General features: G+C 42.8%; 2 protein-coding genes across 2 annotated transcripts; one reads left to right on the top strand and one right to left on the bottom strand.

The window, feature by feature from the left end:
- Positions 1-8614: 8614 nt before the first annotated feature.
- On the bottom strand, positions 8615-12595 carry sf3b4 (splicing factor 3b, subunit 4). The gene is made up of 6 exons (XM_083681239.1): positions 12541-12595; positions 11888-12016; positions 10990-11532; positions 10378-10551; positions 9520-9669; positions 8615-8908 (listed from the first exon to the last, which is right to left on the bottom strand). Exons 1-6 carry the CDS (start codon positions 12572-12574, stop codon positions 8739-8741), a joined length of 1200 nt encoding a protein of 399 aa, XP_083537365.1. The 5' UTR covers positions 12575-12595; the 3' UTR covers positions 8615-8738.
- Positions 12596-13431: 836 nt separating this feature from the next.
- LOC310811634 (uncharacterized protein) lies at positions 13432-15353 on the top strand. Its single transcript, XM_083679862.1, has 2 exons — positions 13432-13644; positions 14437-15353. The coding sequence occupies exons 1-2, from the start codon at positions 13568-13570 to the stop codon at positions 14810-14812; spliced, it is 453 nt and encodes a 150-aa protein (XP_083535988.1). The 5' UTR covers positions 13432-13567; the 3' UTR covers positions 14813-15353.
- Positions 15354-17151: the final 1798 nt, after the last annotated feature.

The raw sequence follows: 17151 nt of genomic DNA on the forward strand, positions 1-17151 counted from the left end.
TAGTTGTGGTTTCAGTAGTCAGATGTAGACATCATGAACAAAGGCACCTAAAAAGTACTAAAAAGCAGTACTTAACTATAAAGGTCTGCTCCTTACTATGCATTAGCTAGCTAGTTACAACTACATTGAATGCTTGGTTAGTTAGCAACTTAACATCCATATTCTTCATTAGCCAGAGCTCTGCTTGTTGGCCCTCAATGTGTCTTCCAAGTTCAGTTTCCCAGTAGGGCAGTCATCACGAAATTAAACAAAAGTACAGGCTAACATAAACTTTCACCTTTTACGACAGAATCTTGAGTTTTTGTTATTTGTTAAAACTCTATGTTGGGCTTTTAGCAAAAGGTGGATGGAGATGTCGAAGATGAAGTGGTGGATGGAGATGAAGAACCTTTTCACCCTGGGGATCTTCCTCCAAGAACCATTTTGATAAGAAAGATTAAGAAAGATGCTTTCAAATTGTAGAAATCGCCACTCATACAATGTCTATGCGCTATCACGTCGACTACTGCTACTCTAACACGACTACGCTATGAAAGTCTGTACGTGACAAACTGTACAATGTAAACATAGGGCAAGCCGCATTGATCCGTGGACTTCGTCAAAAATCCTACAATTTGTGTACAGTTTGGGGAAAACATTGGGTTACTTCCATAGCGATCCTTTCGAAGTAGCCTAAAGTCACACATTAGCGACACATGTTTATAAAACTGTTTTGTATTGAAACAGGTTTTTCATTCCTGTATGAATGTCATGCTTGATTTATTTACGTTATCTTCCACAATCGACTGCATCACAATAAAAGGTTTCAACATCAACCAGTGGATGCTAGCTGGCGAGCAATGCTACCAGGCTATCATAACGGCTGTTAGCATATTAGGTCATATTTTTTGTATCCGTGGCAGCAAGTTTGCCGAGAGTGTACAATGATTTCATTGAAATATGTTCTTCTCGACAGCTACTTGTGCAGACAGGATGTGTCTGTACACTTAAGAATACATTCTGCTGCTGCCGTCAGCAGTTACATCATCAATTAAGACAAGTTAGCCAGTCTTGTGGAAGCTATACATGTCCTAACATCACCCCCTCCACCATGAGGTAGTATCGTGTAAATATTGGGCAGATCCTTTTTTCTCCAAACTTTCCACTTGCAATCACTCTGGTACATGGTCATATTCATCGTATCGATAATTTTTAGCTGTAAAAGACCATTTACTTTTTTGGGATAACTAGCGATTTGCACCTTGCACCCTGTAGTTTGGCTGGTGAGTATTCTGTGGATGGTAGTCTCTTACACATTCACGCCTACCTCCTGGAGAATGTTCCTGATCTGTGGGACAGTTGTTTTAGGATTTTTCTTAATTCTGGTGAACATACTTCGGTCATCCACTGTAGGAGACTGCCTTGGCCTACCAGCCTGTTTGTGATTTCTGAGCTCACCAGTGCTTTTTTTCTTTTTAATGATGTTCCAAACGCATGTTGGGATGTTTCCGATTTTTTTTAGCATAATAAATGCTTCCTTGACTTTCATTGACATGGCTTTGGTCCTCATGTTAACAGACACTAATAGCAGACTACAGACGCAAGGCCTAGAATCAATACTAGACATTGACAGCTCCACAATGATGTGACGGAAAACACTGACTTACCAGAAACACTTGTCAAGACAATTGTCTCATTACTTTTGTTGCGTGGGGGACTATGCATAAAACATTTTGTAATTTCTGAATGGTGGCATGGCCATGCCTTATGCCATGCATCTACGCTATGGTACAGTATCGCAACACATATTTCACAGGGCACCAATGTAAAATAAAATTAAAATAAAGGCTTTGAGAAAGAGCGGGGAGAGGGGGTCCAAATTAGGGCTATGAGAAGCATGTCCAATGAAGGGATACTGGCTACTGTATGTGGATCGCCTGTGTGTGAGAGAGAGAGGCAGGGAGAAAGTTAATGCAAACAACAAAATTAACTAATGTTTTCTTATTTGGTAGATAAACTACCAAAAAAGTGCTTCAGGGAGGTGTGGGTGTGGTCCTTCAGTGGGACAGACTGTCCATGAAGTCCTGCAGGTGCTGTTCCAGTAGGTTGAAGAGCTCAGGGACCAGGAACTCCTGACAGATGTACCAGTCCAAGTCCTGGCCAAACATGTCATCAAGGAGCTGCATCAGGCCACCCTGGGACAAAAGACAGACACATAAGATTTCAAATCACTTCTAGGAAGGGATAGCATAAGAATACTGGATTTTGAAAACTTCAAAGAACTATTACACAAAATAGAATCCAGAATGAAGTAGAACTAAATGATTTAAAGAGGTAGCACACTAACCTGAGCTTCAGCCAGCCAGAGTGGCAGGGTTTTCCAGGTAACCAACAAGGTGGTCATAGACCTGATGGAACTGGGCCTCGTCCTAAAACAAACCAAAGAACAACAATGTTGGGAAAATTGGACTTGATTTTCACATGTTCATTCACTTGAACATGAATGTGAATTAAACTAACCACTGGAAGCCAAAGCTTACCTTGTTGTTAGCCTGCACCAGGCCAGCCAAGAGGACCTTTCCTGCCACATAAAGGTAGTTCATGCTCTGGATGATCCAGAGAAATCATGATCCACTAGCCTGCACCAGGTCTGCTACATACAGGTAGTTCCTGCTCTGGATGATCCAGAGAAATCATGATCCACTAACCTGCACCAGGTCTGCTACATACAGGTCGTTCTTGCTCTGGATGTCACTGAGCAAGGCCTGAAAGGGGGGAAGACTGATTGATGAGACACCACCTTTCACTGGGACATAGAACCAAGAAGAATGTGTAGAGAAATTATGATCCACTCACTGTGAATGCCTGGCGCAGGGATGCCAGCTTGAAGACAATGTCAGTTGTCTCCTTGGTTGCGAGGTAGTGTCTGTGGGAGGGAGAGGACCGTGTTAATAACAGGACACAGGAATGATTATGCAAAAGTAAAGATAAAGTAATGTAGGCTTAGTGGGCTGCTCCATGGGACTGTAGAAGAAGCCGGCCTCGGTCCAGGTGGAGGGGGACAGAACACCATTCGACTGCAGGTGGAGGAACCTCGCTATGTTCTGGGGCCAGGTCATCCTCCCATCCCTGGAACAATAACAAACATTCAACTTCAACAACTGATATTACACAAAACATTAAGACCTAGAAGCTGTGTGTGTGTATGTGTTTTAAGTTGACCTCATAGCAGTACTGCTCCTCAGCCTGAGGCTTAGTGGGCTGCTCCATGGGAGTGTAGAAGAAGCCGGCCTCGGTCCAGGTGGAGGGGGACAGAACACCATTCGACTGCAGGTGGAGACTGGCGTAGGTCACTGAGACATCCGTCTGCTGTTTAAAACAAAGACACACAGACACAAGACTTGGTTAGGGCACAACTCTATCAAAGCTACTTAAAACACATCAAACATTGGACAAGATGCAGTTTGCTTTATCTACCTTGTAGGCGCCAACAACCATGAAGACAGACGTTTTGTTGCGGAGGATAGACATGAACTGCCTGATCCTGCCAGCTTCCACTTGAAACAAAACAAAACAGAGGGGAAAAACACTTCAATACAACAACTGTTCTAAAGACTCTTGCAATCATGTGAGATGTGGTGGTTCTTCTTCCCAGTGGTTGTAATAAAGGGTAGGTCTTGCCTGGATGCCAGTAGCTGACTGCAACACGTTGCAGGTGTACGGCATGCCCTTGAGGACAAAAAGCAAAGGATCAGTGACAGAGGAGCAACCCAAACATGTCTTGTAGTTAAAAGAAAGGTGATAGTTGAAAATATTGTAGGTTAATAAAGTATATTTGGTATTACCTCAGGATTGAGTCGAGATGTCTCCCAGGAGATGGCCCACCAAAGTTCAGTCTCCAGGCCCTGAACTGTGCAGGTGTGGTGCATTTTGACGTCAACCTGCTTTGAGAAGACATAACAGAAGAACTCAGTGTAATAACAGATAACAGACAAGTTCAATGTAAAGTTTGCTCTGACAAAAAAAGCAATAAGAAGGTAGAGAAGATAGAAGGGTCGGAGATGTAATGCAAAAGTATCTGGATCCTCTGAGATGAGAGCTGGAGTCGCTGAACTGATAAGTTCGGCAGGCTTCAACTAGAAGACCAACAAAGCTCTCCATGAAGAGAATTTATGTTACAATACATGAAGATGACAACTAAGTGAGTGTATTTTTGAGTGTGAAACAGCTCTTACCCTGATCATGACAGGCCCACAGCACATGGGACTGAACAGGAATGGAAGCAACTGCCAGGTCTCAGCATTAAAGTCTTAAAAGAAGCAAAACAATGGCAATATCGGTGTCCTTTCTCTGTACTATGAAACCCAAACCACCCAAATGTGACACACAACAGTGCATGCTGGAGTCCTCCCATCTGTCTCACAATCTCACCTCAACAATGATCTGCATCTCCAGGTCTGGAATAGAGTACAATGGTGCACACACATTATAATTAGCTATGTGATATAACTAGCTATTTAGAACCTCAAGTCAATAATAACATTAACTTTGCACTACATCGAGCTTCAGCTACCTAGCTAACTTGAAGTTACAGTATAAAACAAATCATATACAATTAAGTCACTTACCCTCTGGGAAGATCTCCTGGATTGGACCCACGACGGTTTCCTCGGTCACGATGTCCTCCTCCTCCTGGTCCTGGGTGGCATTCTCCCGAGGGCGACGATCCCGAAACCCGCCAAAACAACAACAACAACAACCGGCATCTGCCTCTAGCGTGTCACCAGCGGGAGGCCCACATAGTCTCCTCACCCATCGTGAAAAGGGCAGCCGCATTCTGGCTCACAAGTAACAGGGATTGATGCTAAACATCAACTGAAGATTGTTGCTATCTTTCTGGCGCATTAAACATTCGATGGATCGTCCTTGATGTTCTCTTGAGGTGTCACCGTAGTGATAGAGATCTATGTTGTTTTGAAACAAATAAAAGCACGCACAGGTGTCGTGCGGTCAGTCATAAAATGCTCCTTGACTTGTTGCTATTGAATCACTTCATAAAGGCATATCACCATGGTAGTATCTCGAAAAAGAATGTCAATGACATTGCATGGAATGTTTAATGGCCAAACATAGCAACTGTCTTCAGTTGATGTTGTGCACCAATTCCTGCTGCTACGCGAACTTTTACTGACAAATCATTTGCAAGTTGGACTGGAAATGCCACAACGTGTTTTCACGTTGGGTGAGGCGACTACGTGGTGTACAGCCGCCTCTTGACCACGTTGGTGACCAGCTAGTTGTGGGTTTGTTTTTTTCTCTAGATTTCGGGATCGTCGGGAGGAGGAGGATGAGGACCAGGACACAGAGGAAACCGTCGTCGTGGGCCTGGTCGAGGAGAATGTTTTTGCAGAGGGTAAGTCATTTATTGTAGTATTAGTATTAGTGTTAGTATTATGTTTGGATAAATACTTTAAGTTAGAACTGGATGTAGTGAAAAGCAAATGACTTGTTTTTTGGTTGTTGCTATCCTAACATGACATGTCTTGCCAAGTTAGTATTATCATTCATTAAATGTTTGTTGGGCTCATGTCCCCCTTATTCCGGAGCCTGCACACCTGACCCTAGAAGAGGAACACCTGAAGATGCAGATCGTTGTTGAGGTGAGATAGATGGGAGGACTCCAGCATGCACTGTTGTGTTTCACATTTGAGTGGTTTGGGTTTCATAGTACAGAGAAAGGACACCAAGCTCACTATTGTTTTTGCTTCTTTTCGGACCTTAATGCTGAGACCTGGCAGTTGCTGCCATTCCTGTTCAGTCCCATGTGCTGTGGGCGTGTCATGATCAGGGTACGAGCTGTTTCACACTCAAAAATACACTCACTTACTTGTCATCTTTATGTATTGTAACATAAATTGTCTTCATGTAGAGCTTTGTTGGTCCTCTGGTTGGAGCCTATCGAACTTATCAGTTCAGCGACTCCAGCTCTCATCTCAGAGGATCCAGGTACTTTTGCATCTCCAACCTATCTATCTTCTCTACCTTCTTATTGCTTTTTGTCAGAGCAAACTTTACACTGACATAGCCTGTAATCTGTTATTACACTGAGTCAAAATGAAAGCCTTCTGTTACGTCTTCTCAAAGCAGGTGGACGTCAACATTTTGGTTGGTCCTCTGTCACTGATGTCCTCCTAGGCTTTTTGTCCTCAAGGGTGTGCCGTACACCTTCAACATGGTGTAGTCAGTGACTGGCATCCAGGTAAAATTCACCCTCTATTAAAAACAAGATTTTGTTGAGCTGTTTTTATGAATAACCACTGGGTAGAAGAACCACCACAACTCACATAATTATAACTGTCTTTAAAACAGTTGTTGCATTGAAGTGTTTTTTCCTCCGTTTTTGTTTTGTTTCAGGTGGAAGCTGGCAGAATCAGGCAGTTCATGTCTATCCTCCGCAACAAGACATCTGTCTCCATGGTTGTTGGCGCCTAGATAGATAAGGTAGATAAAGCAAATTGCATCTTGTCCAAGGATGTGTTTTAACTAACTTTGTTTTGTGCTGAGGCCTAACCAAGTCTGTGTGTGTGTGTGTGTGTGTGTGTGTGTGTGTGTGTGTGTGTGTGTGTGTGTGTCTGTGTGTGTGTGTGTCTTTGTCTTAAACAGCAGACGGGTGTCTCAGTGACCTACACTAGTCTCCACCTGCAGTCGAATGGTGTTCTGTCCCCCTCCACCTGGACCGAGGCCGGCTTCTTCTACACTCCCATGGAGCAGCCCACTAAGCCTCAGGCTGAGGAGCAGTACTGCTACGAGGTAAACTTAAAAATCCTGGTACATCTGTCAGGAGTTCCTGTTTCCTGAGCTCTTCAGCCTACTGGAACGGCACCTACAGGACCTCATGGACAGCCTGTCCCACAGAAGGACCACTCCCTGCATTTCCACACACACACACATACACCCCATCTCTTACCCTGCATTGCCCCCTGTAAGCACTTTTTGTCTGAGAAATACATAAACTATTTTGTTATTTGCACTAACTTTACCCATTCCCCTCCTCCATCTCTCCCTTGCAAGAACCCCACTTCCCACACCCATCTCCCCCTTGAAAACCCCAACCCTCACCCCTATTTCTCCCATGCAGTCTTCCCCCCACCTGCACCCCAATTACTCTCCCTCAAAGCCATCTTCATCTCTTTTTCATAGCATTTAATAAACTACTAGCTATAGCATTTCAAACTTACACATTGACTCTTTGTTTTCATTTACCTTTCTTTTCATTGTATCATATGTATACAAATATGTTATATTATTTTGAAATGAATGGTGGGTAGCATTCACCATTTGCTGTGGTTAAAGAAGGTAGAAAGTGTCATTAGGTGCCATTTAGCCACTAAACTAACTACATGTCACAGCATACTGTAGATGTCGAGGCCTTACATTACTTAACCATAAAGGACAAAGTGAAGGAAATAGACAAAATCTATAAGACATAGAGTTCATCATCTTTTTATGTGTTTGTATAATTACCACATGATAACTTTTACTCGACAACATCAATATTTAATATATGCCTCATGCCATGCATCTAAGCTGTGGCACAATATCGCAATGCATATTTCACAGGGCACCAACAAAACAACTGGAAAAATGACCATGATGTTTTTCTCGTGTGACTGATATAGTTTTGTTAGCGTTTCCTGTCATTTTGAAAAGTCTGAGAAACGCTCATGATGTATTCTATTGTGTTTTCAATGTTGTAACAGATTTAAACATCTCCTCCAAAGCCGCTTTGCGGATCTGCATGAAATTTGGTTTGCATGTAAAATGTTTAATAAGATGAACTCAAACAGAACGGAGCGATGGGAGAATGTGCTCACAATTTCATTGGATGTTACATTCCAAGAACCCTCCCACACACACTTTTTTTGCCATGTAGCGGTGTAGTAAGCTACTATCATTTTTCCAAAAGAAAACAAAAAACAGTGGAATTTAACTATTATTCCAGCCCTTCAATTTCTTCTCTTACTGCTTCTAGTTTCCCCTCTTTACTCCACCTCACCATTTTTTTCTCTCCCAATGGTTTCTGTCACACGCTTTCAGTCACATGGACTGGTAATTTTTCAGTAACTGAAAGTCATGTGTTGGATAAGTTAATTTCCATGTAGTGAACTACTTTTTCAAAGTAGCTTTAGTTTGACAAACTATATTTCTCTCAAGGGTAGCTTTAGTGTAGTTCAACTTCTTTCCTTGTAAAGTAATTGGTAATCTAATTAAATACATTTTCAGAGTAGCTTCCCCAACACTGCCTGAAACAACATAGCAGGCTAATGATGAAACAACAGTGTCAAGTTTAAGAGAACGTTGTGGATGAGTTTGGGCTATTCTTGCCGGGCATCAACGGCAGGGCCCTGGAGCAGTGAGGGGCGTGGTCTTATGGATTCCTATTTGTTGCGTATAGCCATCTCGCCCTATAACTGAAGACACATTTTTGGAGACGAGACATCACCTTTACGATTGCTAGCAAAACTGAAAAACTGAACAGTTGCACATTTTGGACCAGGATGGAAGAACTACTTAAATTAAGAGAAAGACACTAATCCATTTTTTATTAAAACCTTTATTCCTTATAGGTTTCGGATCTGTACAGTGACAACAAAAAAATACAAAAGGGCGGCAATATCATGTTTCCAAATTGTACCAATTGAAATAAAAAAAACCATCTAAATGAAAGCAGGCATGCGCCTTGGGTGGTCCTACGACCTCTATGGGGGCATTGGTCCTCTCATGGGGCCCCGAGGTGGAGCTCCGGGGGGCCTTGGTGGCATTGGAGGCCCCCTCTGGAAGCCGAACGGAGGTGGACGAGGGGGACCTCCGCCGTAGCCTGGTGGGGGCATGGGAGGAGGGGGTCCTCTCATACCTGGATGCATGTGACCTGGAGGGTGGGAGGGAGAGAAAGAAACACACTATTCACACGTGGCAATAAGTGTGAGTGGAAATCCTACTCTTGGATGGGTGAACTTGTTTTTTGTTGAAGGGATCATTCAAAAAATAATAATAATTTATGATTTTTGTACATACAGCAGCTTCTGGTGAGCTGATATGGGAAAACTGCTCTAAAAGTATCTCTCCAACAAGTGCTCTTTTTAACCATGAAATTCTACCTTGTTTTGAAGTGAAAGGCTCCAACAAATTATGTTTTACAATATACGATCATAGAACATTTTGGAAACTATCCCTTTAAGTTAAACCTGTGTAGTAACGTTGTAATAACTCCAGTAACAACACATTGTTACATAGTCATTTGGTAATTTAATGGAATATGAAGTTGAGTGGTATTGTTTTATTATACAGTCCTTGTTCCACTTGTGTAATACTACAAACTGCTGAACTCCATCATGATGCAATGTCTACTGTACTGTGTAACAGCATATTCATACACTGTTCATTCACTGCAATGCCCCCCCCCCCCCTTAGTAAGGGGACAATGACATACAATTACTGAAGTGTGTCTGAGATGAAGCTGTCATGAAGCATGGTACTTACCCATGGGATGGCCAAAAGGTCCTCTGGGCGGCATGCCCATGTGTGGGTGAGGGGGCATGCCAGGGGGTGGCGGTGCCCGGTGCTGGTTGGACCCCGGGTGTGGGACCATGCCTGGGGGACCGTGAGGGGGCATGGGCATCTGGGGCATTCCTGTGTGGCGAGGACAACATGATTGATGTGTACAATACAATACAACTTAATTAATGGCTTAAAGGAAATTATCTCTTTGCATACCCAGTCATGAGCTACACACACATCTGTTTTCTTTTTTACATACATGCATGCATACAGAGACGGGGTCAGAACACAAGGTCAACCGAAGTGCAGCCCCCCTGGAGCATTGAGAGATAAGTGCCTTGCTCAAGGGCACATTGGGAATCAATCCTATTTTAATAGGCTTGCCTGGAATAACAAGAGATAGCTTCCAATTCCACATTAACCAAATTATATTCAACGGTGGACTAAGCAATATGACATAAAAATTCCTTGGCAACTTTTATCTTGCCGACAACAGAATTCAAATCTGACAACGCTGCCATGATTGGCTCTTTCCAATGCGAGTGGGCCTTACCAGAAGGCACAAAGTAGAAAGAGCCAATTATATTTGTCATTAAAAAGTTATTAATTAATATCATTCAACACAAAAAAAAACATTTTGTGAGAAAGATTTAAGCTAAAGCAATAGCCAAGAAAACAGGAAATTTGAATAAGCATGAACAAGCCTAAATTCAATGCACAGTTCAACCAAAGCCTAAATATCATTATAAAGCATCATCATCAACACTAAGTCAAAGCCAAAGTACCCATACCTCCCTTTTTCTCGCTGTGCCTGGCTATATAAGTTCTGTGGTGACCTACCTGGTGGGTGCATCCCTGATGGGGGGAAGGGAGGTGGTCCTGGCGGAGGACCTGATCCCCCTCCCTGTTGTCCTGGGGTCCCGGGCGCCGGAGGCATCGACATGCCGGGTGGCATTCCAGGAGGCATAGATCCAGGGGGTGGCACAGGAGGGAAGGAACCAGGAGGGGGCATGCCTGTGAGAGAGAGAGAGAGAGAGAGAGAGAGAGGTGTTAGAGGGAGTATAAACAGAGGGGTTTCCTACATTCAATTGTCTTTAGAATGTGGAATGCCAAAACGGAGTGTTTTATTGCATCCGTTTCAGTGCAACAATCTTTTTTTAAAATGGCACAGTGTATGATGTCATCTTAGAGGAATGCATCGCTATGCAGGCTCTGAGAAACAAAGCCCTCAACTCGTGCAAAAACCAAGCAGTAAAACAACACTCCTGTCAGTATCAAACTCCATGGTCCTCCTCTTATAATAGAGCCAGTGGTAAATTACATTTTTGTGACTACACCACAATGTGACTATTTTTTTTTTTGGTCTGCAATTGCTAACCATATAAGTCAAACAACAAATCAGCATTCACGCTGAATTGAAGCGCACAGCCGTACAGTAGATTCCCATCTTACCAGACATGGCCATCCCCGCCCCCAGCGTGGTGAGAACCGGTGTCGGAGCCGAGGGAGGCGGCGGCGCGTCTGCGAACAGCTGGTGAGGCCGGTCGGCCTGCGAGAGTGGGTTCTGTGCGGCTAAGAGGCGCTCGGCGGCCGAGCCATGCCGCTCGCCCTTCGAGTCCTTCTTGAAGGCGTAGGACACTGTGATGGGCCTGTTGCACAGGTACTGGCCGTTCATGGCCTCGATGGCGGCGTCCGAGGCATCGAAGCTGGCAAAGTTGATGAAGGCGTAGCCTTTCGAGTTGCCGGTGTCTGGGTCGCGCATGATCTTGGGCGTCTGGAGGATGACGCCGAACGCGCTGAACGTGTCGTAGAGGAGCTTCTCGTCGATCTCGGGGTCCAGGTTACCGATGAAGATGTTGGCGCCCACGTCGAGGTTCTTGTTGTGCGCCGAGGCCTTGTTGACCCTTATCGGCTTGCCGTACAGCTTGATCATGTTCATGATCTTGATGGCATAGTCGGCGTCCTCTTCGCTGAGGAACTCTACAAAGCCATAGCCTTGAGGGGGAGATGGGGGGTAGGGAAGAATTAATCAAAGCATTTGTCTATCTTAAAGAGATGGTTCATCGTATGCATGTGTTTACATGAAGAAATATCTTACCTTGAGTTGTCCTCACAGACCAGCTTCTCCAGTTCACCCGTTCTCTACTTTTCTAGTAGTAGAGAACAGCGAACCGGAGAAGCTTTCACTAATGGCCTATAAGGACAACCAAGACGACTGTTAGCACACTGAACGAAAAACCTGGGTAAGTCCATAACTGCAAGTCTTCCGGCATCGAGCAGGGTTTCAAAAAGAAACCTCTGTTATATGGGGTTACCTATATAATGTGTATGATGACTGTGTGTTTCTCACCTTGGTGCTGCCCTGTGACCCTGTCTTTAGGCATGTGTGTATTGACCACAGGCCCAGCCTGCAGGAAGAGCTCCCACAGCAACGGCTCCGACACCTTCTCATCCAGACCACCGACGTACACCGTAGCATCTATAGAGCAAAAGAGAAAGTTTAGTGGTGAAAATACAACTCGTACCATTCAGGGCTACTACATTTAAACCACGGACCATCTAAGATACACTGCGTCTAGCCATCACTGTTCGCGTACTGCAATGACTTTCTAACTAGTAAACTATCCTGCACTGAGTCGGGGGGAAAAGTATACCAGCAGAAACTAATTCTCTGCAAAACCCCTCTCAATAAAACCATGCTTCGACTTAATAGTTTGTTATGCTGTTCTTTCTCGATGACGGTTGAAATAAAATAAAAAGTACCAGTCAAAATTGATTAAGCTATCCAATCTACACTGTATCATGATGGATAGCGCAAAACCATTTGGTCCAGCGTTCGTATGGACCACACATCGTTTGATTTGCATGCAACAACTTGGAGACTAAGCCCCGAAAATCCAGTAGTTGAGTCTCGTATATCGGGCCATATAACTATAGATGTGACGAGTGCACCAAATACTACTATTAGGGAGGCTCAACAATATTGTGAAGTTCATTGTCTACCTTGGTTTCTCTCCGAAATTGGTCCTGCCGCCATGTTGGTAGCGGCGTGAGGGAAGCGTCATGCGGAAGTTGTTGATCATGGGGCGGTCAGGGGGAGTGAACACTTCCGGTGTCGCGCAATTTTCGACACTGGCCGGAAAACGAAACTCAGAATTAGCATTTTAGCCTGACGCTGCTAACGGCTAATATCGGAGTGCATTGTGGTATAGAAGGACACTCGGTTCAAATGAAGACCAAGGAAAGTGAATGAGAAATGAACAGCCAATGGTCCTCCAAGCTACTTTTGTAAAGAAATAGCTTGACAACAGTCTTAAATAAAACATACAATCCATATTTTTACATGTTTTCTAAATAACCTGATATTTATCAGGTTGTTTCAACCTTCTGTTGAGAAGAAACGTGAGTTTGAATGAATGGAGCGCCCATGCCTCCGAAGGAGACAGTCCGAAGGCTGCCTGCCTCGGTAGGTGGCATTAACACTGAGGTCATGTTTAAAACAAAGACAAAAAAAAAACGTATTCAGATGAAAAGTGTTATATGTAGAATCCTTTCGCCCTTACAAAGAAGCCTCAAAGAACCCAGTATTCCAAAAAGGGTTCTTTGGGGTCAAAAGGGTGTAGGTCTATAGGCTACCTAGTATCACGCTGTTTTGCATTTATATCAGTGAAACTGTTGCTCAATAAAGCATTGGCTACATTACTGTGGCATAACACTTAAATACACTGGCAACACTTGGAACTGTAAAACAGGCTTCTCAAGTTCACATTTCACTTCACCCTGACTCCTGAATAAGATAAAGTTCAGTAGTGACATAGCTGGCTGTGCCGGTTTCAGAACAAGTTTGTTGACTCCAGACAGTTGTTTCAAGAATTTATAAATGTTACAGGAAACATCACAGCATCAAGGCATAATTTATATGGGAAACCGAGCAGCACAACCAGCCTATAATCCAAATCTTTTGCACGCTCAGAAAAAGAAATTGTTCTCAATTTCTGTTTGCCAGCTGTGACCATGCAAGGTGTCATCCATGATGGATGTGATTTTTCGAATCCTTGCCGCGATAGGCTTTGATTGCTCCAGACATAGAAGAAATGCTGCGCAGAGGTGAGTTTGTGTGTGTTCGAATTCTCAGACTTATATACTGTACAGTGGAGACTCCTCAGAGGAGGAAGGGGGGGACCTTCCTACTCACTGATTTCAGAAAAAGAAAAAAAAATGGTGAAACATTTAAAAAGCTTAAGCTTTCGGTTTTATTAATTTATTGCCACAGGGGCCCGCCGGTGTAACTGGTAAATTGCTTGTTGCTTTCCGTGGTTGTAAACATGGATTGGAATTGTAGTTCTGGTTTCTTATCGTTATATGGTAATAACATAGGCTGTGTAGCGGTTATTGGTTATATGGTATGAAGATTGAGCTTGGAGAGCTTTTTGCACCTGTTCACAGACAGCCGTTGTGCAGTGAAGTCCCATTTTAAGGAATTATATGAGCAAAGAGATTAAACTGAGAACTGTGTGTGCGGGTGATCAGATCAACTAGATGCAGGCAAGCGTGTGCAAGGCGGTATTGAATGTGTCACTGTCACCTTGATTACTCCAATGTATCTCTCCTCCTGTGCACCTGCGTTATTAACTTCCATTTATAGGCTAGATTGTAGCAACCTCATGATTGGTATGGTAATACACAGTAATAAAGTATGAAATATCCTTTGTTTCTTTATAATATAATGATAATAATAAACGTTATTAATGTAGCACATTTCATATAGGGAAGTGCAATTTAATGCACAGGGGGAAAAAACAGGTCATTAAAAAGTGGGGAACAAGATGAGAAACACTGAAGCTCTTCCTTCATTCCTTCATTCCTTCATTCCTTTCATTTTACTTCCTTCTGAAACAGCTCCCCAGCAGTGCCAGTGACACATACCGTCAACAGTCAGGAGATCAGCATGGATCCCTACAGTCTCTACCTGGACCCTGATCCGCTGCACTGCCAAAGCTGCATCTCCTACGAGGCCCGGCTGCATCGCCTGGTCTGCGGACACCTGTACTGCAGCAAATGCAGAAGTCGCATTGTCAACCAGGCCTTCCAGGACATCGAGGGCCTCTCGGACTACGCCTGTCCCATGTGCAGATCGATACGTCAGCTGGCGAGGATGGTGCCTGGACCCCGGCCCTGCAGTGGTAGTCCTACTGGGTCTATCGGCTCAAGCCACCCCCTCCCCTCATCAACCGTCACCCTGGAGGTCATCAGGGAAGAAGACTCTGGGACGTGAAGTAGGACTGGAGGAGGGTCCCTCATTCTCTACCGACAGGTGACTGTCGGGCGACATCATTCCTAGATGTCGCCAGTCCTTCTGGCACAGACAAGATAGATGGAGATGGATGGAGTTCCTTCATCTGATCTAAGACAATTGAAGGCCCTTAAGATTCCTAAATCAAGTATTAACTCCCTCCACTCCAGGTTTTCTAATTTATTTATATAACAAGTCAGCCTATTTGAGAGTTTGTCTCATTCCTCGGTGATTGACTGTAACATTGTCCATTTTGTTAATAGTCTACAGTATCTCTTTCTCGTTTTTTTTTTGTTTTTTTTTTACTGGACAGAGCCTTTAGAACAGTGGAATAATTTTGCAGGCCACATCTTTGTCTGTCATAATGGATGACATTGGAATCTTACCAGCGTAACTTTTTCCATGCATTAGAAGCCTGTGTTCCAAATGTCTTTTGGTACGTACATGTTATCACTGTCCTCTAAACCACTGAGTGTGAAAAAGGCAATACAGTCGGCCTACTGTAAATAAACACAAATAACTGAACAGAAGATACAAGTTGTTTTTGGCTGCTTTATTGCATTTTTATATATAGAAATCTAAATACAAACCTACATTGAGTAAAAAAGTTACAATTTAAAACTGGTCATACAAAATACATAAAGGCTGTATAAAACACAATAATATGTTTGTATAGGTAACATTTTGTAAATCTTGAAAAGTGAGAAGGCAGGGTTACAAGAACATTACTCAACATACTATAACATGAAAAGGTTGTGACCTGTCTTAAGAAAAACATGTATGGCTTAATTGATGAAGTACGCAAAGCAAACTGGTTTGACAAGGACACCATTTGATTAAAACGATAGGGAACACACAATACATACATTCTGAAGAACAATACACAAAAAGGAACAATATATGATTATCATAAAAAAATAGCACACACTTGATTTTCAATAGAGGCATGTTTATAAAAAATAAAAAAAAAGAAGAGAATTCTTGATGTAATTGGGCCAAGAAGCATACATTGGATTGCACTTTAAAATATGTCTTTCACTACTGTAGTAAGAGGTGGAGTTGTCATTTCCAGGTCTACAGAAATTGAGAACCATAAGAAATACTAACCAATGTTGTAAATTAAAAGGGACCATGTCGGGCTGTTAAATATCTGCAGTGATCTGTTTTTAAGGGACCCATTTAAAGTGAATTTCAGATGGGCAGATTGCATGGTGAGATAAGCATACTGGTCTGACAACGTTTCTGTGAGATTCCCCAAAAGAACATGAATTGAATATACCTCAGGGGGATAGTCCACTCATTTTAAACAATGCTGAAATTATCTTCCTATCTTGAGAGTGGTTAAGTGGTTAAGGGAAGAAAGTAACCCTTTGTATACAGATGAGCAACATTTCTGTCCATAAAACAGCTCTCTTAGCGTGCAAAGTCACCCAACGTAACTATCATTGTTTTAACGAACAGACAGAAAGTGACAGAGAGACAAGGAGGATGGTAGATGTGCCCCATTTCTACAAGACGGGACAGGGTTATTCAAAACCATTTTATACTGCGGCAATCGATTGCATTATGTGCAACATACTTTTGCGCTGTGTATATATTTAGAAAAATGGCACATTGAAGCCCATAGTCTGAATGATGGGCCAACCTTCTGAGTGGGCCACCAACAAAAAAATGTAAATAATGGAGAATATACACCCTTTTGACATTTTCACATGCAAAAAGCACCAGAAGTCTGTAACAACATTCAATGACAGTGACATTACATTAGGAGAATCTGAAGCAACACATTGTTCGTTTACAAAATGTCAGATAATAATAATAATAATAATTAAAAAAGCAATGGAGTATTAGGACCTTTGTTTTTTGGCTACGATAAGGTAAGACAGTGGTCAAAATCTATGATATGACAGAATATGACATCAAATGTATTTATGTCATATTCTTCCAAATCAAGGGGTATACATTTCATAAATGGATTTTCTTAAAAACTCACAGAATATGGTGGAAAACTGTCTGTCAAAGATAGCAATGTCGCTCAAAGGGACTTTGTCACAAGGTACATGCCCTCCTAACAACTGCAGTGCTAGATTAATAGAACATGTTACAAATTGCAGATCAAAATAAATCACAGTCAGAGAGTTTAAGGAACAATAACAAATGTCCATATTTCGCTGTAGCTCCCCTTTGATCTATGTAATGGCCTTCATGCAAAAAAAAAGATGAGGTACATACTGTAGAGGTGGTTTCCCAGACACAAATAATACCTAGTCCTGGACCAAACCACACTTTAAAAGGAAGAATCTCCATTGGAGACTCTATAT

This window comes from Argentina silus, assembly GCF_951799395.1.
Source record: "Argentina silus genome assembly, chromosome: 11".
In the NCBI taxonomy this organism is placed as follows: Eukaryota; Metazoa; Chordata; class Actinopteri; order Argentiniformes; family Argentinidae; genus Argentina; species Argentina silus.